Source organism: Enoplosus armatus, chromosome 1 (assembly GCF_043641665.1).
Source record: "Enoplosus armatus isolate fEnoArm2 chromosome 1, fEnoArm2.hap1, whole genome shotgun sequence".
NCBI classification, from domain to species: domain Eukaryota; kingdom Metazoa; phylum Chordata; class Actinopteri; order Centrarchiformes; family Enoplosidae; genus Enoplosus; species Enoplosus armatus.
In genome coordinates, this window is record NC_092180.1 from 16,213,229 (window position 1) to 16,240,941 (window position 27,713).

The 27,713-nt window shown below is 41.7% G+C and overlaps 1 protein-coding gene across 1 annotated transcript; it reads left to right on the plus strand.

Annotated features, from left to right (window-relative positions):
* Nucleotides 1-18,564: 18,564 nt before the first annotated feature.
* LOC139285621 (heterogeneous nuclear ribonucleoproteins C1/C2-like) lies at nucleotides 18,565-27,671 on the plus strand. Its single transcript, XM_070906219.1, has 6 exons — nucleotides 18,565-18,578; nucleotides 19,227-19,277; nucleotides 23,300-23,469; nucleotides 24,316-24,429; nucleotides 25,633-25,790; nucleotides 26,287-27,671. Exons 1-6 carry the CDS (start codon nucleotides 18,565-18,567, stop codon nucleotides 26,323-26,325), a joined length of 546 nt encoding a protein of 181 aa, XP_070762320.1. The 3' UTR covers nucleotides 26,326-27,671.
* The last annotated feature ends 42 nt before the right edge of the window (nucleotides 27,672-27,713 follow it).

A 27,713-nucleotide genomic window follows, 5' to 3' on the forward strand; every position in this document is an offset into this window, starting at 1 on the left:
GGTGTTGTCTCCATCAGTCAATGTTTTAATCTATCTGTTGATGTAGTGCACACATATGATTGGAGCTGATTACTGTTTATTACTGGCGGGTCAATACAGCGCCGTGAAGCTACACTAACATTAACTGTGTGATAGGACGGCAGTGGGAGAGACGGCAGTGTGTGGGGCTTGTTTAAATTCATTCATGCCTTCATTACTCTTACCTCCAACTCTCTCCTTGAACTGCATCTCTTACTCTGGCTGCAGCTCTGTAGGCTCGAGCTCCTCTAATGAGCAGAAAGTACTCTGTGTGTGTGAAGTTCGAGCTGATTCTCATTTCTTAGCTCCTACCCCACCGACTCTGACGGTGCATTTTCTCCTACACGTCCCCTGGAAGTCCACACATGGAAACAATAAGCATGGCAAAACATCACTTAATCAGAAAAGAGAAGGGAGACACCAGCATTGCAAAAATGTCAATATTTATTGAGTTCCTGAAAACATATGTTCCACTTGCACAGATCTAAAAAAACTGATAATGAAACTGATGTGAGTAGCTGCACAAATACAGGAACACAAGGCTTTTTGCTGACAAAGGAGATAGTGAGAGGAGAGATACTAACATTAAAGCAACTGCAGTAAACATAATAAATAATACTGAAATACTTGCATGCAGGACATCCACCTTAGACACCAAAATGCAAAATAGGTTTGGAATACAATCAAGAAGAGGAAATTAATATTAACGGATGTAATAATATTAGTGCCAACTTGTTTGTACCGGGTCTAATCAGCAAATCTCATTAATATTCTGTCTTCTGCATAACTGGGACTATAAATACAGATTTTTTCATTTCTGGCAGCAACATTTCCTTCCTCTGTTGGTTTCATCACATCATACAGTAGTATGTAATGATATAAATATTGCCGTATTGGACATTATATATATTATATATATATATATATGTCCCCAGCGTGTCCTTCAAAACGGTTAATCCAGCTCTCTGCCTGTGCTCCCTCTGACCATCTCTGCCTAAACCTGAAACCCCCCACACTTTATTTGCCCATTCCACCATGTAGTTATTCAACAGTGTGCGGCCATGCATTAATGAGGTTAGTCATACAACACACACACACACACACACACACACAATGACTAACCACAAATGGGACACACCTGAGGTATCAGCCCTGATATAACCAGGGCCCACCTGATTTTTCACAGAGATTACATGGATTTAAAGCAGACCATTTAAGCTTTTTCCATTTCAGGTCTATGGACACATTCAGTCGTCTAAACCAAACTGAGAACCTGTCCAGCCTGTTGACACACAAAAAAGAACAAGAGTATAGTCTACAACCACACCAGCGGCTCTGTGAGGCGAGACTTGGGCACAGCGGTGCTTTGAGCTAAGCTAACATCAGCATGCTAACATGCTCACAATGTCAATGCTTACATGCTGGTGGGGCTAATGTTGACCTTGATCACCACCTCAGTTTAGAATGCTAACGTTTACTAATTAGCACAAAACACCAAGTACAGATGAGGCTGATGGGAATATCATTAGTTTTGCAGGTATTTAGTCATAAAAAGTATTGGACAATTACATTTTTGACTTGATGGTAGCACTAGATGAAAAGTCAGAGGTTCACCAAGGTTATTACAATTCATCCTGAGGGGGAACATGAAAGTGTGTACAAACTTTTATTGTCATCCATTCAATAGTTCTTGAGACATTTTGATAAAAAGCACAAATGATAACCTTATTGTGGCGCTGGAGGGGGAACACCAAAGTCACAGGATTCATCCTCAGGGAACCATTAATGTCTGTACAACATTTCATGGCAATCCATCAAATAGTTGCTGAGATATTTCAGTCTGGACTAAAGTGGGCTGACACACCGACATTACCTTCCCTGGAGTCACTCTGCTAGCATGGCTAAAACAGTCAAGTGCACATGATGTGAAACTGCAAACATAAAAAGTGATTAAAATGGTTTTGCTTGTTGTATGTTTATTGGAAGCCAGCATCTAAATGTGTTTATCCTTTTCCCTGCGTAGCACTATATGGATTTAGAGTTCTAGGGAAAGTGAGAGAAATGAAATGAAACAAGCCAATCTACATGATCATTTCCCAGAAAGAGAAACTACAATACAGCTAAAGTCACAAGTGTAAATCATGGCGAGACAGTCACCAAAGATCTCTCCGTCCAGACTCCAATAATCCTGCTCTGTGCTGCTGGCAGCAGTGTGCCCCGTCTCCTCCCTCCTCCCACTGTTCTCACAGAGCTGGCCAACAAACACTACTGCCTGTGGCCTAGATTACTTTGCGAGCAAACTTTCCAACTCATGTCCAAGATGCTAAAGCAATGTAATCTGCTCACGCAACACCATGCGAGTTGCCAGCATTTCAGAACTGTTATTATTGTTAGAAAGTTGGATTATCAATTTTGTTTTATTTCAAGTCTTAATGTAGTCCAAGTCATTTCTTGTCTCATAATAGCTGGCACATATTTTTTTCCTCCTCCTCCTCCTCCTCCTCCTCCTCCTCCTCCTCCTCTTCCTCCTCTCTTCCCACTGCCACTCTCTCATATGTCTCCCCCCAGGCTATTTGCTCCAGAGCGACCCTGACAACATAAGGGTTTTGTCATCATTTATCGTCCGTGCTTTCTGACTGTCACAGGTCCCCTCTAGCTTGGCGAGCCCCAGCTGTGGAAGGAGGGATGGGGTAGGGAGAGTGACGAGCATTTCACAGCCCAGATGCTGCTGCTGCTGCTGCTGCAACCGTGGCCTCTGTGTGCTCCAGTGCACTGCTACAAAAGCTCACTGTACTGTGTATGGCCTGTATAAGGAGGCTCAGGTGCCAGAGGAGGTTCATGTGTGTGGTGTGTGTATATGCAGTTATTTAATGATTCATTAGATAATGAGTTAAATGGCTGCATGGGTTAACAAGGGCTTAAGGTTTCTGTAGTTAAGCTTTTTTTTTTTTTTATCTCTCCACCCCCTTACTGTTACAGAACAGGCAGCAGTGCAATATAACAGTAAGGACTTAATCGTGCTAACAATCCCACATTTGCTTCAGTTCCAGACCCAAAGTTTTAATAAAATCAATTGCTCAGCTCAATTCTCTTCTCCCTCGCTGATGTTTTGACCAAACTTCTGAGGGACTCTCTGCAATCCTCTGGCACTGATCCTTAGTTTGTGGCTGTGTGGTCGCACCGTCCTCTGTATAAATGTCCAGCCTGTGTTCTGGTCATTATAGTGCTCATTTTATTATCTGCTCCATTTTGCATGTCAGTGAAGAGGGGACTGGCCTGATCACCGAGTGGCAGAGTGTGCTGAGCATCTGGTCTCTGGTATTTTTGTCTGCTTTCACCATGCGCTTCATTCTTTTAATATTCTCTCATCTGTTTTAATTATCAGAGGGGCTGGTCATAGAGGAGTATGAGTTAGAATGGAAACGATGCAGCGGGCCCATCTGTCATATAGGCTCAAAGAGGCTAACGGGGGCAGGAGAGGTGGAGGCATCAGGGTATGAATTCTGCTGTTGCCAGGAGCAGTGGGTGATGATGTCCTATCTGTTCTGTGACACACAGTGTGCCGCGACTTAAAGGCTAATCAGATATTACAAAGATGGATGAGAGGGTGACAGGAAATGGGTCACGTAAGTGGGCTAGGGCAACTAAAAAGATAATTCTGGTTTATTACAATTTGGGTCTTATTGTTTCTTGTTTCTATTGGTTATGGTAACATTGTATAAGTTAACTCTGGGTATGTGTTAACATCAGTATAAAGATGAGGCAATGATACAGGTCAAACATATTTGGAAGAGAAGACAAAGGTGAATGACAAAATCCAAACTGTCAGGTGCATAAACATCGATCACAGTATACAGACTGACTTCCAAATTTGACTTCCCATACTTGCCTTAGTTGTGCGTGGTTTATATCTGGTTAAACGATCGGACCGCTGGTATCTTACCCCATCATACTTTGTTATAGTGATGTTGTTGTGTTCCTTCATTTCAGCTATCACTTTGGTGAGTGTAATGTTTCCATAATGGATAGGAATGTAATAAACCAGAATTATCCTTTAAGGTTTTCTTCAGAGGCAGTGTGACATTATTGGGAATTTTTTTTACTGGGAGTGTATTTTTAGTCACGTCCTCCATCTCATTTGTTCCCATGTAACACGTGTCACTTATTTTGTCAGATTGTAAATGTGTATCTTGCCTGAGGCTCGGCTGGCTGGCATCTGTAAAACCACCACAAGCAGTGAAAAAGCAAAGGGCAAATGGCAAATGGAGGCAATCTGCAGTCAAGAAAGCTGTGTTGAAGTTCACCCGTTTCGATGAACGACCTCTTTCTGCCGGACATATTTCTGTGGCATCACTCAGATTGTCACAACAGCTGACTGCCAGCTGTTATGACACCCATCCACAGTTAAATCTGTGCACACAACATCCTGATTGTCTCTTAAAAAATGACAGTTATAAACATTATTCAAAAAGAGGGGGTTGCATTATGCACAGGGGTGGCAAATAATAACTCATATTTATTTATTGTTTGAACCCCACCCCCTCACTGGTCCCCAGTGTGAATGTGAGGTTATGAACAGTGCACAGGTTGCTCCTGATCCATGCAGGTGAGCTCGTGACTGAGCCTGTGTAACTCTGTGAAGGGTACAATAACCATCCTGAAGACTACCACATTAATTTCCTTACAGGACATAAAAGTACTTGTCCTGTGTTTGATGATTTGGCTAGAAGTCATTGTAGCACATATATATATATATATATATATATATGTATATATATATATATTCAGAAAATCAACAAAGAAAGGAAAACAAGGCAAAAAACCCACCGCAGCATGACTTTGGTTTGGGTTGTTCATTTGTTTTATATTGAAAAGCACTTCAGCGTATACTCCAGTTCACAGTGATGAATTTCTCACCATTTAGTTTCTCCTCACAAATAGCAAGACCGTTCTGCTTATGTCTGCACCTTGGTAAAATGAAGTTAAATGAAGTGTGGAGAGTGTTCTTGGCCTGCGTGTCAGTGTTTTCATGGGGAGTAGCTATTCTGTTCTGGTCATGTCAGACACCATGCGGCCAGTTAGGTCGTCTGACTGACTGTCGAACGAGCATGAAACCTGCTCATGCTTGGTGCATGTTTAAGACCTACAGCTCAATACAGCAAGATTCTATGTGTGGTATCACATAAATCTATAAATCTCTGTCTTGTTGTAAATGAAAGTAGGAGAAGTTGAAGTGTGATATGTCCGACAGTGGTCAAGAACTGTGGTCAATCAAAGTCCACCCCAGTAAAAACATCTGTGCACATGTTGTCTCTCTGTGCCACATACTAGATTTTTGTGACCGAGAGCGTGCAGCCATTCTAATCAATGTAATCTGGTCTATTGTTGCCTGAAAAAGTTTTGATTAAGATCACAGACACAATGATGATTTCTTTTGTGTTTTGTTACAAATACACTCACTTCATAAACTTAATTGTAAAGAGTCAGCGACATCAATATACCACTGATTTTTATGCAATTGCTGTGAATTGGCAACAGTTTTAACATCAGAAACATGTACTAACACACCTTCCCAGAGAGAGCAGGTGAGTGACCATCACTGGCAAGAAAGTGTATAGCCAAGGCGTGACAAAAAAAAACCCCAGCCCACTAACTATTCATCAAAGTCTACTGTACCTTCCCCTTCCACTTCAGCATCAGTTTTACAGTGTAACTGCCATTTTCATTTTTCCCTCTGTCCTTTGTCGGCTTTCTCTCTGCATGGATGCACAGACGATGTGCTGTCTGCAGTCTGTTCCTGGGAGAAATGACGGGGGCTGTACTGTAGGTAAAGGTCAGTGCAGTCAGAGGTGGATGTACTGCTGGGGAAAAGGTCAGTGAGAAGGGAGGAGGAGAGTGCATCTGCTGGTTTCAGGGCCACTGCCAAAGCCTTTGAGACAGCAGAGAACAACTGAAGGTAGCAGAAGGATGAATAGAGAGAGGGGCCTGAAGAACGGAGGGGAGAGAGTGATATGGGTTCTGTAGACAAGATGTCCTGTAGAGGAAGGTCATGAGTCAGCGGTGGTGACACCACTAGCTCAGGGCAGGGTGGCAAGAATGACCATGATCACATAACTGAGAAAATAAAAATATATTTTTTTTAGCCATTTCAGTGTGTGTGTGTTGGTTTCTGTGGCTGTGTGCATCACCAAGCCAGGTGAGTTATCTCCCCTGTCCTGCAGGCTTATCACTCTACAGGGGTTGGTCCCTCTGCTAATGAAGTCATCTCTATCCCTACTGCCTACTCGATGCTGGGAGGAGCAAAGTAAGGGAAGCAGGCGGGAGCGGGAAAAAAGGAGGCATGAATAAGGATTGATGCAAAAGGTTGAAAGACATGCAGCATGTAATACAGAGTATCAACAGTGCAGAGGACAAGTGTGAAACAATTGAAAGAGAGAGGAGTAGATAGGAGAGGAAAATGCAGGGAGAGAAAGGAATAACAACAGTCAGGGAGAGTGAGGGGTGAAGAAAGCAAAGGAGGGAAAGCAAGTGAGCACTGCACTGCGTGTCATTGGCCCCCTGGCGTGAACAATCCATCTCAAATTGATCTTCCAGCTCGGCCCAGCAGGGCATTCTGAATCAATCTCAAATTGATCTCTGTGCCAGAGGTCGAGAAAACTAGCAGTGGAGCTTATCAGAAATATAGTGGTGCTGGGAGGATCTGACAGGGAAACTTATCACACTGCACAACAGGAAATGGGCTCTGAGCCCCCGGGGCAGCAAGAGGACGAGCCTGCTCCCTGTACACACACACACACACACACACACACACACACACACACACACACACACACACACACACATTTCCACAATCACAAGCACACACAGATTCAATGTCTCTGCGTGTACCCAACACAACCATACACTGACACTGCTCCCCAGTGTTCAGCACAGTACAGAGAGGGTATACTGTGCATAAACACAAAAACAAACAAACACACACACACACACACACACACACACACTGCACAGGCATCAGTACACACCTAGAAGCTACCTCAAAAAAATAAAAATTTTGTCAGAGCACAATATGTCAATATATTTTAAGTTAGACAGGTGAGATTTGAGGCCTGGAGCTCTTAATGACTTATAACACATTTAATGTGTCCTCAGCAAGGCTGTGTGAGAGGCCGGAGGAAGAACAATCAATACCCGCTTGCGTTTAGACGGTTAGTCAGCTTAGGGGAGGAACCTGCCTCTCCAGTTCCAGTAAAAAATAAAACCATATAAACACTAAGCACAATGAACATGTGGTACTATAAAAGTTGTGAGCTAATGAAAAATAAGATGGCTGCTGGTATTTGATAACTTTTGTAGACTCTAGTGTCCTGTTATTACTGTCTAGTGGCCAGTGTTCCCATTTATGTTTCTAAGGGATTGTGGACTTTGCAGTGCTTTTTCTCACTTCCCATTGCTGCTCCGGTCACCAGATTTAAGATGACAGCAACTTTACAGAGCAACACCAGAGACCAGAACACGCAGAACACTAACTCAAAGTTAATTTTGATGACAGGGAGAGAGCTGCACAATGACACAGAGATAGGGTGAGGACTGGAGAGCAATACAGGCAACGAGAGACCGAGGGAGTGCAGTGAAAAAGAGTGAGGAGGGGAGGGGTGTCTTTGAGCATGTCAGCGTTTGGGAGGCAGCAGGAGAGCCTTTTCTGTGTCCTGGACTGGAAAAGCTCTCCGTCAGCACAGAGGGGTAATGGGGGTTAGCAGGGTCAATAGAGGGAGTGAAGATGAGTGTGTGAGTATATAAAAAGTGTGTGAGTACAAGTGGAGTATTACAGTATATCACTGACCCCTGTGACACTCACTACAGTGAAATATCCAAGTACACATACATGCATGCATCCGCTCACAATACCAAATAATGGTAGTCGCTCTCTAGAAATCTAGACAGGGAGAGATTTACTACTGTGGAGTACTAGAATATTATACTTCTCAAGTGAGTTTGTTGTTGTTGTTCACTTGTCTGAACGTCATTCTGCAAGTCTTGTACACCGCAAAGTCCTCCACAATCTGCTCTGCGTTCATCGTCTCTGCTCGTGCATTCTCAAAGCATAATACAACCAGTCCACTCAGCCTCTCTGTCCCACTATAACCAGTCCACTCAGCCTCTCTGTCCCACTATAACCAGTCCACTCAGCCTCTCTGTCCCACTATAACCAGTCCACTCAGCCTCTCTGTCCCACTGTGTTGAGTCTCTGCAATCATTTCGTGGATTATTAAAAACAGCAGAAAGGCCTCACACATTTCTCTGAAGATAGAAGCTCCACAGCAAATGTAGAAGTCACTGCCCCCCTCACACCCACTGACACTCGTCCAGTGACGTTTACATTCAATATCTTGCGTCACCTCTCTGGACATGGAGCTCTCTGGAGCTCTGCCCTCCTGCAGCTGCAGCTGCAGACACCCCAGCAGCTTCCATTCTCACATGGTTCATCAGGACTTGTTCATGTGACTTTTGTTCTTTCTATGTAACGGATACGACTTGAAAAATCTCCATACGAGGGGGAAACCAGCAATTCCCCAGAACCAAGTGCCACAATACAAAGACAGATGCTGATTGAAAGGCAGGTCATTAAGTGGACACCCTGCTGTGGCTTGGTTTTCTTCCACAGTGCCCAGTACACAAGCACCAACTTATGTTAATTAATGCATCAGCAAAAAACAAGCCAGACCTTTTTATGACCTTTGTTCTCCATGAGGGACACACACACACACACACACACACACACACACACACACACACACACAGACTTGACTCACCTCCCTGCAGCTTTACACCCCATTTATTCTTTCAGTCTAACCTGTGTGATACCTACTGATGAAGGCCTGATCTGCAGTGGCAGCCCATTTAGATTTTGTCTGAGCTGTACAAACACAATGTCTCAAAGTCGTACACTTGTCTCCCTCCTTTAACACATCTGTCTCTTCACTTTTGATTTCTGCCTCTTTCAATCTCTATTTTTTTAACATGAAGTGAGGCAGATACAGGGAGGTTGTTGACTTAGCATAGCTAGTGTTAGCTGAGGTTAAAGTTTTGTCCGGTGAGGATCGCAGTCAGAGGTTGACTCAGTAAATGTCAGCCCTGTCGATCACAGTTAAAACCCACAGACAGCTCTCGTGAGGGCCCCTCTGAATGGCAGCTTATTATTTGCCCTAGATATCCCCTAAATGATCGGATCCTGAGGAGAGAAGTGGATTTGTTTGCTCCGTGGCTGGATGACATAGTCTAACTAGACACAGCTACTCACACACACACTCAGAGCTTTGGTATCTTTGTGACAGCGTCTTGTCTTTTTTACTTTCCTTTTGGTGGCGAGCGAGAAGTTAATTATAGCTCGGTGTAACCATGCTGCTTTGCCCTTCATGCAGTTGAGCTGAAATGACTTTTAGCTTTTAATTCTTCAATAATTTCAGGACAACAGCAAAGTTCAGGACACGAAAACGATGCAGGGGCTTGACAGAGTTGAAAAAGCTGGAAGGATTAATTACTCCAGGCAGCCTCGGGTAACCTTTTAACTTTGCGCTCTTAGTCGGTTCTGACAGGGATAGTCGCCTCTGCTCTTTATGGGTAATGGGTGGAGGGGAGGGGTCTCCGTGAGTGCCCTGGATGTCACTTGTCACCTTACTGCTGTGTAATGCTGCTAATTAGCACTAAATATCCTGAACTCAGTAATTTCCAATTACTGCTCCCAGTGAGACCGAGCGCTTTTGATGAATGGCACAGAGTTAAAGCTGGCCCTCCTGTAGAGAAGCCACACATATACACAGAGTACATGCACTGCATCACGAACAGGCAGATGACATGTTAACCTGCCCTCGTCTCCGACCACCTCTCACTTCTTCATGAGCTCTAACTACGAGCTTTAATTCAGAAGACCCTTTCAAAGTTGGTTAAAAAAATAAAAATAAAGTAGCATCATTTGCTCACTTTGTTATGTGTTGAGTTGTGTGCAGATGGTCTCAAGTCATGCAGAAGAATTGGATTTATCCCACTCCAAACACTCTGCCTCCAGCAGGATTAGGCCACATTGTCGACACTACTGAGGGGAGCACGTTTCTACAGCACGTACACATCGGGCTAAATCCACACTTATCTGCATATGCACATATTTATGGTGTGCAGACATACTTACACCCACACACTGTGCACGCACACTCACAGAAATCACTGCAGCTTGCACACACACACACAGACATATATTATACTGTATGTCTTCCGGTGGTTTGAATTCACAGGTTTAAGTTTTTGGCTCTGAGATCTTATTTTTAGTCTAGCTATGTATTTATGTACCAAACAGAGGCCGGCCAAATCTAGCATCCGTTCAGACTTGATTATACACGAATGGGAGTCTAGCAGTGAAATTATTAGTTATATTATCTGTTCAACATCTTATAATTTATTTCCTATTGGCGGTTTATTTGACATTACCCATGTAGCCTATATGCCTTGTCTAATGTCAGCTTTCCTTTCATCCCTTTCTGCAGCACTCTGCCACAGTGGTTGCTCTACAGCCAATCAGCCAAATACTGCTATTGATATTGCTTCATTAAACCTGCACCTTCCAATATCGACAACCTCAGCCTCAGTGTCTCTGTCTGCACCGTGACCGCCAACCTGTATCACATCCTCCTCATCCTATCCAGTTACACGTTCACCAGAGGTCCCCAGACCTCGTTCATGAAGTGTTTTTACTGTGGAGGCAAATCATGTACAGTATTATTTATTTATTCATGTCCTGTCCTGCAAGAGTGCTAAATGAGCAATTAATGTAAAAGCTCTTGGGGCTTGGGCTTTTAATCACAGTAAACACCTGTAACCCTGTCTGATTTGAAAGGAAGATTATGTTAATCTGGTGTTTAGACAGTCCAGGGCCATTTACAGTGAGCCCCTCTCCCTGTTATCCTCCTCCATATTGTATCTGCAACATCACCGGGTTTCCTCTCACTGACATGTTCCTTTTATGTTTTCAGTGTTGTAGAACTTCTGCTTCTGTTCAGTCTTTTGAACCTCTTCAGTTGCAGTGTGATCAAAGCCCTGCTGCAAGTGGTGACATTACAGTTTAATGGTTACAGACTTAATGACACCGTCTTCTGACCCTTGTGGGAAAACATTTAAAAACACCGTCACTCATGACTTTATTGTGTCAAATAGACATTTTTCACACGTCTAGTACCAATGTCAGTTTTCCATTACTGTTCGCAGGTAATGACTCGCTCATTATTTCCATCTCTGACATTCTCTGTCTGGTTGGCTAATTGAACAGTAAAGCCCTGATCAGACAGGACACAGTTTTTGCAATGAGAGGAGTATTTTTCCTGTTGTTTTCTATAGGCAATAAGCATTTTGCACACGGCTCAATAGCCCTGGGCGCGTTGCATTTAGACTTATAAAAACTTCAACTCAGAGCAGAAAAGCGTTATTTGTTTTTTTTCCCCATTGTCCAATCTGATGAATTGAGAGGCGGGCCTTCTGTGGCGGAGAGATCTGTGAGTTTACTTCACAGCAATATCACGGTTAGGCTAAGGACAAATTCGGTGGTTGCCTAGCAACAATAAAAAAAAATGCAACAAGCACTAACCACACCATGCTACACCACGCCTCGTCCCTGCATGGCTGATCCTACAAGCCCACTGTATCAGTCAGGAATGTCCACACCCTGACAGCTGTAGGGGAATCTGACTCATTCCTCTCTCTGTCCACATCCTCCTTGTCTCTTAAACAAACGCTCCACTCATCCTTTTTCACTCTCACTGTCCTCTCCACTTCATCCACTCTTGAGCTCTGGCAAGGTGGCACTGCCTCCTCCTGCCATTTGAGTGTTAGTTTACCTCTGATGAGTACACCTATGAAGGGACAAGAGGGATGCACTCTGATGAAAAAAAAATCTTTCTTCTGTGGGACACTCTTTATTGAGTCTCCTGTTCCCTGATGCATGCCTGTTGTCTGACATGTACTGCCTGTTATGCTCCAGCTCTTGTCCTGGATCCCGTTCAATGCCTTATTGATGCAGCAGCACTTCCCAGCTCCTCTTTATCAATGCTCTACTCGTCTGCTCCTCTTTTTGACGGTGTAGCTGCAATCAAACCTAAAGGGTTGTCAGCCAGTCAGGGCTACTTAAACTAAAGTGAGGAAGGATGAGTGCAATCTGACACATAGCCCTTATCTATGTACCTCTATTCCTTAGACTGAATATATTGCTCTCAGGCCATAATTTAACCTTGATGCACATTGAAAATAAATGTGTGAGCTCCTGGAGTTGCCATTACTCTAGTACCTCTCATGCTCTGGCCCTGTAGCTGTATATCACCATCCTGCAGTACATACAGTATATCCAAATGATGCAGACCAGTGGGCCAAGCAGTAATGGATGTCAAGGAGCAGATTACATGGTGATGTGTTATTGATCGGCTACCATCCTGCACACGCCATTGATTAAAGCAGCAGAGTGTGCGATCGGTGCATGTTTAAGTAGGTTCTCTGCAAATAATAAAGATGCTCTTTGTCAAACGTTAATTCCCCCTCAGGACAAGTTATAAAAGCTGCTGTGTGCGTGTGAAAGGGTTGACAATATGGATAACATCTTCTATAATGATGTGGGTAACTTGATATTGCAATATAATATATAATATATAATATATACTGGGAAAATCAAGGAACTTCATTACAAAAATCAAATATTTCCATAGTGCAGTCTTGCTCACTGATTATCAATATTGCCTTCAATGGAACCAGAGATATTAAAAGGAGGGTGTAGCGTATATGAAATGACTGGAAATGACTGTCATCTTTTCTGTGGCATACATATCACATATAATTGATATAAATCCATCTGAAATAATGAACAGTGTTGTTGTCATAATTATCTGCCTCAGTGTGCGCATACTTACTGTATATGCATGCGTGTATTGAATGCAGGTAGGCGTATTTGAAGAATCACTCATGTGCATTTTACAATAAAAAAAGGCAGGGTTACAGGAAGACACTGTGAATGTGAGTGAAATTGAGAGAATAACAGCGACAGTGATTAAATAAAAGGGAAAGAGGGAGTAGATTAGCTCAGTCTGTCCTTAGAGAGTGTCTGAGAGGGAGAACGAGCTGCCAGCACTCCCTTCATCTTCCCCTCCTCCCCCATCAAAGCGTCTCTGCTCTCATCGTGATCATACTCACCCTTAATATCCCGTGGTGTTTCTTTCTTCTCTTTCTACTCTTTCACTCTCTGTCTCTCCCCCTAATTGTCAATCCATGAACACAAATGTAGTTTTCTCATTTCTTGGCAGGGCAAGAAGAAAAATCCCACTGCACAGTCTTTACACAGTAATCTCATTTCTTCTTGACTGCATGCTGCTGTCAGTCTCTCTGTGTAGGTGTGGGTTGTATTCCAATGTGTTCTCTCGTGATTATTCAGGTTTTTTATGTTTCTGTCATATTTTACTATGACTCTGGATAGGGGGCCATGTTGACTAGTAAACGCACCCTGTGTTTGTAGCTGAGTTTACACATATAGGCGTTTTCTTATCTGACGCCACTATCAACAGAATGACATCGTTTGTCAGTGGCGAGCAGGTGTGTGTGTGTGTTAAAGTTGTACCATATATGAAAACATAATGTTTAATCATGGCAAGGAGTAACTGTTAGCTGCCCTCCACACTTTACATTCACCTTTTTGTAATGTAATTGCAAAAAGATTTCAAGACTGGTTATTTAGTGTGAACTGGGGTGTTTTCTACTCCCTTAGGACAGACAGCGGTCTGTCCTGAGGTTTCATCAGTTGAATTTTTATAGTGTCTCATTGCACTCCACTTTGATGTACGCAATGTAACAACCTCTTTTGACCTTTGCGTTTGTATCACAAAAGATATGGAGCTCTGGGAGTCACTGCTGGGAGTTTAAGGAGCTATGAAACTTAGAGGGAACAGGGTAAGGCCCGTAACCAGTCCGTTATTAAGCCAGATTTTAATTTTGTCATCAGCAGTTGCCGAATGGAAAATATTAACAAAGCTACCGCATATAATTCACATGTAAGAAGTGTGCAATGAAAAGACGTCAAACCATCTGACTTATCTTCATTGCAAAAACCAAGTTTATTGTCTGTCACACAGACCTTGGCCAGAGCATGAGACATACCACATTATATTTGTCAAATAAAGACGCTTTCTGCATCTGAAGCTTTCTTGACTGAACTTTGCTATCATATTCAGTAAAGCTGCAGCACTAGACCTTCATCCGAGTATTATATTATTATGTGTTTACATTTGTCTCAGGATTCAGCAGTGCATATGCACTTTGATTGAGTCCATACAAACCCACAAGGGGCAGTGAGGGGAGCTTAGATATGTAAGTAATAAAGATTTATTTACATAGTACTTTTCACAACAAATTGTACAGTGCTTCACCATTAAAACCATCAAGCACAAAGTGAGGGAAGCAGGGTTGTTACGAATACAAAAGAATACAAAACATTTGTTTTAATCCATAAGACAGAAAGTGAAGGAATAAAAACGAGTTCAGAGATTTTTTCTCTTTAAAAAAAGTCCTTACACTTGGATGATCTCATAGATGCAAACTATTCCAAATTACAGGCGCAAAAAACGCAAATGCATGGTCTCCCTCCCTTTGCTACATGTACTTGAACACAAGCTCAAACAATTCAGAAAAGTACTACTTGATGGGTATTTACCGGAGTTTTATATTTAAGTCTAAACTCCACTGGTAGATAATGGAGAGAGGCCAGCATTGGAGTGATGTGCTCGCTGTGCATTGTCTTTGTTAAAAGATGAGCTACAGTGTTTTAAACCAGCTGAAGGCGAGCTGCAGCTCCTTGGCTGAGGCAAGCACATAGAGAATTACAGTAATCTAAGCGTGAAGACACACAAGCATGGATTCATTTCTCAGCACTTTAAAGGAGGGAATATGTCTCACCCGAGAATTATTTCTTAACAAGAGAAAGCATGACTGAACAAGTTTGTTAATATGTGTGAAAAAACTCAGACAGAAATTACGAAATGTAAAAAGCAAAAGAAGGGGGGGGGGGCAGTCTGCAAGGTCTGGTGTTGATTCTCACTTTTTTTCTCTATTCATTATTTTTGCAGCTGTTCTGTTTTTTGCAGCTGTTTTTATTGGTAAAGACAAGAAAAGACAAGAGTGCATTTCTGAGTTCAGACAATGATCTGGCAGAAAAACTCATTGGAGGACAGATTTTCATCTGAACAGCAGTTTCATTGGTAGCAACAGACACACCATGAGCACAGGAACAAACCCATCTTTGTATTCACATTAGGGAGAACGCGGCAAGTCATAGACACAACTTCACTCACAGTCTGCATTCGCTCATATGACTAATTGTGGTGACAGGTAAAGCGTGGGAACAATTAATATATTAAGGAACACAAATATGAGCATATTAAAAATGCACGCACACACACAAAATGAATCTTAACATTCATAAATCCATCGCCACAATGCATGCTGGGAGGCCCCCCCATAGCGACCCTTTCTGAAATGCGACAATAGGGAAAGGCTTTACCTCTATATTGATGTAAAGTTTGATACGGTTGATCATATCAAACTCTGTCAGCTGCAAGAATTAATTTTGAGGCTCCTCATTTATATCAATTATTTTTTCCCTTTTGTGCATAGGATAGAATACATAGAATACATCTATATGCTGACGATACCATTTTATTCAGTGTTGCTAATTCTAAATTAAGTTTTTGTTGTCAGATGAATGAAATCCTGGTGGTTGGTTTAGATCATGTGGTGCTCTCAGCCCTGTGTCCCTGTGGTGGATTTGTTCGGTGGGGTAGGGGAGCAGCAGGGTTTATGGCCATGTCGTCTTGATTTTACTTCTAGAAGTTGTCAGAAATCAGGTTGTTATTTTTATTACGCTCTGTTATTTTAAGACCATTCTCAGTAATCTTCAGTATCATCTTCTATCACTTTTAACTAAACCTGCATTCTGTCTTAAATCTGTATTCTCAAAGGAGCACAAGACAGTCATGAAACATGTCTGCCCTTCACCTAATTCTAAATTGAAATGCAAATCAATGACCATCACAATTTTCAGAGGAGGGAGAAAGAGAGCGCATAATAGGTGTTAAAATGAAGTAACTGGAACTAATTCCTTCTTTTCCTGCGATGAGTCTGCTTTACAAGTCTTTGTACTATGCATGACAAATGATATGAAATTGTTATTCCGTTTCATTAATTCCGGGAAATTTTAGTTTATTGCACACATAGGCTTCATGGATTGTGTGAGTACAGTATAACTGTGCGTGCGTATATGTACACCTAATTTCATGCAGTCATTAATGTACGTTATTGTGTACAAAAAAAAAGATGAATTTGTCTTTTAGCTACTGCAAAGGAAAAAATGGGACAGTATCCAACTCAAAAACCAAACATTTACCTTCAAAAACATTCAAAGATGAAAAGTTAAATGTGTGGCTCGTCATTTGGACTAGATTATTTGCTATTTTTAGCTACAATCTACTCAAACTAACTTCTTCATGTTGGGCCTAAGCTGCTGCTTTTTAGATCTATTGTCCAATACAGATCTGTTATGTTGTTATAGCGATGTGCTATGACTAAACAGTTATAGAACATGTTCAGGCATGTTTAGAGATTTTCACCATCTCTACAGATGTTGTTACATTTAGGCAAGAGCTGAAATTCTACATATTTGGACCATAATTTGTATATATTGTATTAATTTCAATTTTCTTTTAATTGTCGGGTCAGATAACTAAACAAAGAACTGTTGACAATGTTGTGAATTGATTGTAAAGAAGTGCAGGACAAAAGACTACAGCAGTGATTATTTATCACCAGAGATGTCACCACAATCAACAAAACAAGAATCTCACATACAATGTCACTTTGATTCATTGTCAGTGAGATTTAAATTGCATCTGTCAAGGCTCTAAGCCAATTGAACTACATCTCTAACAACACACTCTCACACACTCTCACACACACACACACACACACCTTTGAGGTTCTTCCATATATTCAGCTGCTGTGAAACTGATGGTTTTCTGCCTTCGGTGGGTCTTGAGTGTGCATGTTGGAGGAAATCTCAGGGGTGCTTTGTTCACAAAAAGCAACTCGTCTTTGCCTATAATGCACACACACACACACACACACAGGCACGCTGAAGCTGAGATGATTTATAGCCAGCCATGTCTAATGGATTGCTTTGGCACTTGAGAAATTATGAAAAGAAATTAATTAGCCTTTAGTGACCCTGCTGTCCATCTCTCTCTCTCTCTCTCTCTCTCTCTCTCTCTCTCTCTCTCTCTCTCACACACCCACACACACACACACAAACACACACACACACACACACAAACACACACACACACACACACACACAGTGACCCAGGCACTTGGCTGCTCACTTTGGATGTAATTACAGTCTAAATGGGCTCTGCTTACCTGTCACAGATTTATTGTCACTAAATCATGTGAAAAGACCTGTTTGTGTCACATATCATGGCTGTGCCATGGTGACATTTGTAATGACCTGACCATTATTACAAAATGAATAACCAACGATTTATTATTCAACATTCAGTGGTTAAATTAACAACTAATTGATGTATATGACATATACTGTTTTCATATCAACATGTGTGTATGGAATTCTTATAATTGAACATGAATTAGTATATAATAGAGGACATTTGTAAGCATTTATCATTGTTAATTGTTCTTTAATACATTTTAAGTGATTATGATATAGTTTTAACTGAAAAGAATCACATATTTTAACAATAATAATAGTAAGTATTATTATTATAACTACTTGTTATATATCAATTATTATAGAATTTAAATATTAAAACGTATAAAATATGCAGTCAAATGTTTGAAATAACAAAATTTAAAAATAGAATAAAAGCTTTTACAAAACGTCTTTACAAAAAGAAGTGATTTAATTAATAAATGATAATTACTCTGTCTGCCACAGAGCTCTACAAACATTACAATGACCAAAGTAAACCAGTGAATGCCAACGTGAAAGAAACAAACAGAGAGTGAACAGCAGCTTACAGTTCCCCCTCAGTGAGGATTTCTGTGAATAGCTGTTATTTTCTTTCTCTCTTCTGGCTGACTTCACCTGAAGAACAGGAAGCTTAGCTCAGCTAAGGAGTTACTGTTTCTCTTTTCTTCTGTCCTCCTGCCTCTCAGCGTGTCCTTAACAGGTACAGGAAGTAACAGGAGAATTCATTAGAAATGCCCTCCTTGCTTTTTGTGTCCTCAAATGCACAAGATGCATTTTTTTGTGTGTGTTTATCCTGACGTACAAACAAAAGCACCTCCTCTTTGAGGTGAGCTGCATGACCACAGCCAGTAGCCAGTATTCTGTCCCCAAAATATGTTGAATTGTCCTGAAATATCACGTTTTTTTCACCAATAATATAGATATGGCTATCCTGCAAGTAAACCTCTTGAATTGAATTAAATTGAATTGCAGGACCGATTGATATAGAAATGGAGAAAATGAGGTGAGTATACAAAGAGAAAGCATGACCAATAAATGAAAGAATGCCAAAGACGGATAGGGGGACTGAGTCAGTGGGAGAGACAAAGAGAGACAGAGGGAGGGTGAGCAACATGGAGGGATTATTAGCGACTCTGTGTGGGGATTAGAGAGGAATGCTGAGGTCTGACACACCAGAATGTGATCTCGCTCTGGCTTAGTGTCACTTGTCTCTCCTCCACTTTCTCTGGTCTGTTCCGCAGGTACACACCAGCTAGCAGCCCATATAAGTTCACTCCTGTCACATCACTCACCTGCCTCTGATTCATTCTCTCTCTCATACACACACGTCACAGCTTTCCTCACCAAGCTCACACATGGAGGTGCTCAGTGAGTGGTACAGTTGGAGACAATTTCTATGGATTTTCCACCTTGGATGCTGCAGCAGAACAAATCCAATGTCTTTTTCTGGCTGGCTGGAGATCATGAATGCAGCATTCTTTCCGGATGAAGTGGTTGCACCATATAACTCTGTTGAAGCTCACACACATTTACACACTGACTCAACAGCCAAAGTGTACTGTTTGAAACATGTGATAGCCCCAGTAAAAGTGCAACATGTAGTTTTGACACATACTTTACTAACCACCTCCTCTGTCTCTGTCTCCTGCAGATCCGAGTTCGACCTGGACTATGACAGCTATCACGAGGACTACTATGACAGGTACTGTCAGAGAGCTACGCATGGCAGCTCACACACCTTATTGCTTGTCTGTGTTGTGTCACGGGAGGCTAAAGGGAGAGGCTAAAGCGGATTCTTCATCCTTGCTATCCCAAGTCGTCTCCGCTCCCCGTCGCTGTCTGCCACACAGCTGTCAGTCATCCTGTCTTTGCTTACAGTGTTGTCTGTTACAATTCAACAGCCAGGAGCTCACTCACCACACTCACACACTCGAAGACATACACTTTACACGTATAGAGTTGCACACTTACTGTAAAGACACCCAGATGGTGGATTTGTGAGGTGTGGTCCCATTCCAACGTCCTAACTCTGTGTTTAGCTCTGACTTAGTTCTATCATTTGAGACAGAGGCAATACATAAAGCATTTATTGCAATATATAGCTCTAAATCACCATACTACATGAGGGTTGCATATTAATATGATCCAATGATCACTTTCCACAGACATCAGTGTGCCTTTTCAGCATGAAAGCTGATGACATTATATTATGAAATGTTCAGGATGAGACAGTTTTGGCACATGCAGATATTTTATCAGTATGTTTGTACCATGTGTGTTGACAGTGAAGGAAAGGTTGTTGCTCACTCCCAACCCAAACTAACAGAAAACTACTGTTAACTCTTAACGAAACTCTCAGAACTGCTTTTATTTCCTGGTATGTACACTTAAACAAAATTTAGGGCACAGGAAACAACTAGTATCTAATTTTAACTAAAACTCTTGTATTTATAGCTGACTAAAGCAGATCTTTTTTTTTATCTGTGAATGAAAATCACTGCCAAACATGACATTCTCTGTTGGGAAAATGTCACAGGCTACAAGTTCTCAGTAAACGTGCAGTTCCTTGTTGACAACAACCATACATTAGTGTCATATAATTCCCCTGAAAAACACTGAAGTTGAACTCTTGTTTGAGAGCTTATCATGAACTCTGGCTCGGCAGTTAGTTTGTGGTGTGTATTTACCTTTTTCCACAGAATACACGCTTGTGCAGTGTATAGGCACATGAGGTAGTCAGTTACACTGGGCTCCGCTCAGAGTTGCTCTGCATTATTGGTCCTTTACTGAAATTGCGCAGGGACCTTCCTACATCCCCAAGGCCTCACTCATAAACTCTCATTCAGCACATCTGAATAAAAGAAGGTGGTCACATAGTGTACGCACACACACACACTCACACATACACAGAATATACACCTCATTCCATCGCCTGTCTCGCACATATTGATGCTCTGTTGCTCTGAGTATTAACTGTCATCTTTTCTTTGTTTTGTTTTGTTTTGTTTTTTTTGCCTTGCTCTGCATTTTTCTGTCTTTGCTCAGGGGGGAACACTCACCACTGATTTTCAATTTGTTTTTAACACAGTGTATGATTATTCCCTATGCTGTTGGCCAGCACTACTGACAGCTCCGTGTGTGTGTGTGTGTGTGTGTGTGTGTGTGTGTGTGTGTGTGTGCATAATTGTGTGTATGTACGCACATGTATTTGCCTCTGGGTGTGAGTGTGTGGGGGACTGTGTGTGTGTGTGTGTGTGTGTGTGTGTGTGTGTGTGTGTGTGTGCGTGTTTTTGTTTCTGTGTTTGTTGTTTGTGCTCATCAGTATGTGGGAAAGAGAGAAATGACTGTTTTTGTCCACTGTCCTCTTGTGCGAACACGAGAGAAAAGTGTCTCTCAACACACAGATAACAGCTCGAGCTGACAAAGCTGCTTTCCGTGTGGGGTCTAATCCATAGAGACAAACACTCTCACACACACTCACACACTTTTCTGTAATCCGCCCTCGTCTACGGTCTCTTATTGTCTGAGCTTCCATTTTCTGAGATGACACTTCAAAGCCGGTGTAACAACACATTGTCTATCTGCCCCTGCAAACTGCTCTGAAGGACTTTAAACTCCCATAAGTCTTTGGTCTCTGTGTCTCCTCACATGGACAATGCTCAAAGCCTCTAATCTCACACACTTACGGTGGCCTAATACACTTCATCCTTATGCGACATTGTGATGTGTGTGTGTCTGCGTGTGAGGACTGTGGATGTCCTAAGAACACAGTCACAGAAAACAAAGGGTAAAACTTTTCAGGAAGCCGGGCTGCGTCTGACTGGTTAACAGCTCCATCAGTAAATCTACATTACTGTCTGACTCCAAGTCCTTGCGGCTGACAGCTTGCCTCCATGTTGTTGGCTTGAGATATACAGCAGAGGAGCTTTTCAAAGCTTTTGGCTCTGCAGAAACCATTTAGGCTGTGCTCAGACTGTCCTCGATCCAGGTATAACCAGATTGTGACTAGATGCAGTTGAATTGGATTGCTGTTACCACAGAGAATCAATAATAACGCATCTGAAATTATTCTGAACTGACCACTTGATCAGTATGAGCCCTGAATTCATCTCCTTCAAAAAAAGACCTAAGTCTTAAATTTAATTTGCAAATGTCTTGAATATTTTCTACAGCAGGAAACTCATCGTCTCATAACGGGAAAGTGTCAATTACCTAAATTAACTTTAATTATTTTTAAATTGGTTCATCCATCCATCAATTTTCTGCCACTAGATCCAGGTCACGTTAATTGATTGATTACTGATTGATATTAGGAATTATTGTTATACATAGCAGGACTATATACTACTACTATATACTATGCTTTTTGGTTGTTTTTTTAGCCAAATCACTCACAATCTGGTGCTGCATTAACAGCTGCTACAATTAAATACAAACATTAGTCTAATCAGTCATAGATTAGATTGCCCTTCCTGCAGCTTTGCTCGTTGGTGGTTGGTTGGTTTTGATCCTGTAGCTGTGTTTCACCTGGTCATGGGGTCAATGGGTGTTGAGGTCAAATGTGAGGTCATCATTCAGTCACTGCTTCAATCGCAACAGCACCTCTGCTTTTTGTTGAAACATGCACAAACACACAGTGTCTTTTCTGTAAGCACTATAGAGTTTGACTGTGATACACCCCCTGTCACCAACACTACGAGCCTGGCGGGGAGCTATTGATTGGCTCTGACAGAACCAATTACATTCAGTGACAGATAGAGACATGGAGCTGTCCACAGGGAGGATGCAACACAGGGAGAGAGAAGCAGAGATAGAAAATAAAAGACAAAGGAACATAGAATATAAATATCATATATAATCATCTGTGAGATGCTTGAACAGACGCTTTTCTTCATTGTCTTTCCTTTAATGTCTCCTTTTCCTAGCTTGTATCACCTCTTTGTTTGAGCTGGATTTGATATTTGTCAATGTCAGTTCCAGCACAATACCCAAGTTTCAATACTGATAACAAAAATAATACTTTTCTTATTTTAAGAAATATAAATGTTTGTTCATGCTTTCTGAAGCCAACTGAAGCCAAAGTTCTCAAATGATTAGTAAAATAGTCTAAAATTGGCAAAAGTTTGATTTAAATTAGAAACTGTTCTGCCAAAGAATAAGAATAAGACTAGCCTACTAATCTGACCAGATATTCTATTCCAGCTCTCGTTGCTTGATAGTTGTTGATACAGTACTGTAATGTGATCTTGCGAAACCACCTGTAGGCTTGAATGGTGGCTTTAAAAGTTTTTAAACTTTGCTCCTTCACAGAGACCAGAGGCTGTGGACAGCTCAAACTATCTGCAGAATAATTATCTTCGCTGCTGTCCATCTATATAATCAGTTTAGTCATTTTCACCAATATATGGCTAATTATGTTGTTTCTAACTCCATCCTCACGCTTGTGAGCAGGCTCTCTTTCGTCATGATTGGACTGTGTGGAATTTAAGAGCACCTCCCCATTAAATCAGCAAACTTGATGCATGAACACAGTTAAAGATCAGTTGTTTTAAAATTGTATCTACTGGAGACGCTGACCTTAGTTGCATGTCTTACCACCCCCCCCCCCCCCCCTTTCTCTCTCTCTCTCTCTCTCCCTTGTTTCCTGTCTACTTTGCTGTCTGATGAAGGTGAACATTTCCCCCACCCCAAAAAATAATAAAATTGTATCTACTGAATTTCTAGGGTGTATGACTACCAACGTGTGCCAGCATCCCTGTCCCCCCTGCCCCTGGGACCCAGTCTGGCCAAGCGATCCCGTTCCTCCTCCTACTCCACCGGGCACAGACGCAGTCGAGACAAAACCCACTCCAAAAGCTCCAGAGCCCACTCCACTAGTTCAACCACAGCCAAGTGTGAGTAATATGAATGGACTAAATCACACACAAAAAAATGCTAATCCAATGCTAAATATAAAGCTAGGGTCTTTATATCTTTTGCCTGTCATTCTTTTAGTATAAAGTAGTCAGAGACACAATATACTGTGTAGTTTACTGACATCACAGCACATTTTGAGAAATTCGCTTATTTGCCAAGAGTTAGATGAGGCAATATACACCACTCTGATACCTGTACCATAGTGTAAATTTAAAGCTACAGCCAACAGCCAGCTAGCTTAGCTTAGCATGAAGACTGGAAGCAGGGGGAAACAGCTAGCCTGGCTTTGTCAAAAAGAAAAAAGAAATCTGCCTACCAGCACCTCTAAGTGCATTAATTAACGCATTATATCTTGTTTAATCCGTACAAAAACTGAAATGTAAAAATGACGAATGATGATGAAGTTGTGGTTTTACTGGGGTTATGTTATTATTTGGGACAGGACCCCAGGAAGTCACTGCACCCAATTTACAGGTCTTTAAGTTTTAGCACTTCAAACTAGATGTAATGTGTTAATGTGTGAGCTTTCGAGGTGCTGGTAGGTGGATTTTGTTACATTTGGACAGAGCCAGGCAAGCTGTTTCCCCTTGTTTCCAGTCTTCATGCTAAGCTAAGCTAACCACCTGGGGGGGTAGCTTCATATTTACTGAACAACTACTGATTGATACCACTGACTGTGGTATCAATCTTCTCATGTAACTCTCTGCAAGAAAGAAAATAAATGCATTTCCCACTTTGTCTAAGTATTAATTTAAAGCTCTCCCTAAAGAACTGTTCAGCTTGTGTAATTTCCTGCTGTTCTCTCTCTCTCTCTGTCCCTGCAGTGGGCATGGAGGAGTTGCAGGTGATTAAAAAGGAGCTGACTCTGATAAAGACACAGATCGATGGGCTGCTTGACAGTCTTGACAGGATGGACACACAGAGGAATGACCACAAAGGTGAGACGCTCATTCACAAAGACAGTGGAGGCAGGTCGGTGCGAGATCGAATGATAGATAATCTATTCGCACATCAAAAACATTTTAAAGCGGACTCGGGCGATATGCCACTTTCAGATTTCTGCTTGATTAGCTCCACCAGTCACAACCCCAATCAAAATGATTCAGGATCTGTGCCGCAGGGAAACTGGTGGATGGGAATGCACTGCACCAGCACAGCCACACTTTTACCTGACGAATTAATTCTTTCCCTACAGTCAGGATTTTTCTAAAAGTTGAATCAAGGCCGATATCAACTGGAGTGTGGGTGTCTTGATTTATGGTTGTGAGCAAATTATGGAACATGCTGAACAAACAGTGTGGATGAAGTAACTGACTGATGAAGCTTCAGAAAAAAGGACAAAGGACAGTAGCACATGGCGGGAGGAGCTGCTGCTGCCCTCATGTGGACATTTGGACACAGTACAGTTACTGCACCTGCCAACAAGAGAAACAGCCCAGGGAATGAGCAGGACAAAGCTTTATTATCCTTCCTCAGGAAATTGGCTTAACTGCGATCTTAATTAAAGTGATCGTAAACTTAAACACAGTTTACACCACTCATCTGGTGCAGTCCACCTTCCTCTGAGCAATATATCTTCACTTGCTGCTACGCTTAAATGTTCTTGGAAAAAAAACAAAGACAGCTGTAACCTTGAACCTAGAAGTCATTATCACAACATCAGGCTGAATATGCAAACAGACAGTGTAGGGGAAAAAAAGAGATTGTGTTCTGTAGCTACTGCAGTTGTGGGTGCACACCTTCAGGAAAGTGTGTGTGCGTGTGAGCTCAGACTGAGTGTGTGTTCTATCTACTTTGAATGACCTTGGGCGATTGATAGCTCTCATCTTCATATTAATTTATCTCCGGCTCTACTTGATTCCCCTGCCCCTCACTATCTAGCTCTCCTGTCTCTCGCTTCCCCCTTGCTATCTCCTGATCTGTCCTTCATCCTGTCACTCCCACTCTTGTTTTCTGCCTGTCATCTCATACGAAGTCAGTGGGAGGTGCACAGACGGAGTTTTTTTTGTCTCTGACCCACAGTAAACATGTATTTTCTTCACACTCCTTTCCAAAAGAAACAGGGCCTAAGCTCCACACCAAAGCTGTCTTCACCACTAAACTCAATGTGTGTGTGCATATGTTCACTCCTGTGTTTGCAGGGTCTCCCCTGAGAGAGGACAGTCCAGCTGGCTCACCGTACGCTCTGTCTGCCAGCAGCCCCGAGCACTCCCTCTCCTCCCTCTCTCCCCCCAGCTCCCGCGATCGAATCCACAGGGAGAGCCCTGGCCTGAGGGAGCCCGATGATGACCACCACACGGTAAATGCACCTGAAGTCTTTGTGCACTCGTTCGGGAATGACTAAAAAGTAAAAAGGGCCATCCCTCTTGCTTTTAGTGTCCTTACAGCATGATGCTAGTTTCTGGTGATATTATTGAGACTCATGACAAAGGTCAAAATGGTGCGTCCCTTTTTGTTAATTTGTCTTAAGCAGTGGTTCTTTGTCTGTCAGGACCACGATGTCTAAAGTTGAAACAATAATACATACTGTAGGAAAACTTCCTACAGGGACCAGATTTGGATTTTAAATTATTTGCAATAACATTATTTAAAGAAAAAAAATGGCTTTGGCTTTAAAATGACACAGACAAGATAACCAGATGTTCCTGTCATGTGAGGTGAATGGACATCAAAACAGCAACTACTGTGAAATCAATTTATACTGGCACAATTCAATTTTACTTAGTCATTCTGAGCTTGCAGTTTAATGAAATGTCTCTTTGTTTGTTCTGTCATTGTCTGTCTGTCTGTCACAGATGAGCAACCACAGCTCTGACCCTGAGGAGGAAATATGAGGGAGGGAAATGAGAAGACGTGGATTAAGTGCCAAACATGGAGGAAGAGAACAACAACCACCACACCAACGCTCATATCAAGAGGCTCGACTCCCCTCCAACAGGGTGTACATATCAGACAACACAATACATTTAATTGTATCACAACAGCTCAGTTTCTGTGGCCATACTTTGAAGTAAAACAAAAACACTGACGCAGGTGACTTGTACACTCCACCAAGCACGTGCAGATCTGAGTGAGAAGAATTTGTTATGTCGGACTGAGAATAGGAGGAAGAGAGGGATCTTATCCAGAGAGTAATTATACAGGACACCTGGAAGCAAGGTGGTGAATTAAACTTTTTATAATCCTGCCTAAGCGGTGGGTTTGCACGAACACCAATATTCCAGCATTAATCCAAATATTGCGGTATTAATCCAAATGAGACAATAGAGTTCTGTGATTAAAACATTATGTAAGCAGTTTACCAGTTTATCTTGCTCAAATTAAAAGCTTCTGAAAAAGGCAGCATATGCCAGTATCAGACTGTACATACAGTAATAATTCATGTGTAGTGATGGGGTATTTACTAGAGGTGCTACAATGTTTCTGCTGCTTCACCAGTTTCTCCCAAGAAAGACACAGCAAAGAAATACGACATTAGAGGAAGTTTAAAGCGTTTACTCGTCTCTTCTAGAATTAATGAGTTTCTGTTTAATGCTTTAGTCTTTAATTTGATCAGGAACAAACAATATAGAACCAGGAACATTAATGAAGCATTGTGGTTATATGTAACCATGTAGACAGCTCACTTAACTATTATAATCATTTTTCAGAATAAGGGAATAACTGGAATATTGTGTGCATGTGCTGTAAAATTAAAATCCCTTCTGTGGATCTCAAAGTATTTTGACTTGTGAAAGAAATCTGTATGCTCTCAAATTTGGTCTTTCGAGAGGGCTTTTTGTTGACACTCAACTCATTTCTTCCTCTTTATTGTATTCTTCTAAGATCTCAGACTTTAGCTATTCAGAGTGAGTGAATCACAGTAAACCTTGAGAGACTGAGTAGTCACACTGATCATTCAGGAGAGAAACAGGTTGTTTTCTGCTTGTATCAGTAAGCTACTTCTCTGAGTGTGACTGGAAACAAATGTTATAATGACCTTGATATGAAAACACCTTTCAAGTGTTTTCTCTTTAAATGTATTAAAGGAATGTCACAGCTCTCTTCCACCATGTATTTGGCACTTTGAGATGTGCAAAGGCCCAGGTGAGTGTGTAATATTGTGTATTATTGTAAACTTTACTGTAATTGTTGAACTGTCTGATTTTAATCTTGCTTTAGGACTTCTCATGTGTTTTTTAAAGAAAACAACGATGTTATTATAATTCCTATGGTGTTACAT

Excerpts from the sequence above, each read along its gene's own strand:
- LOC139285621 (XM_070906219.1), top strand. Across the intron at positions 19,278-23,299 it reads CACGAGGACTACTATGACAG|GGTGTATGACTACCAACGTG; the intron begins GTACTGTCAGAG and ends CTGAATTTCTAG. Across the intron at positions 23,470-24,315 it reads TAGTTCAACCACAGCCAAGT|TGGGCATGGAGGAGTTGCAG; the intron begins GTGAGTAATATG and ends CTGTCCCTGCAG.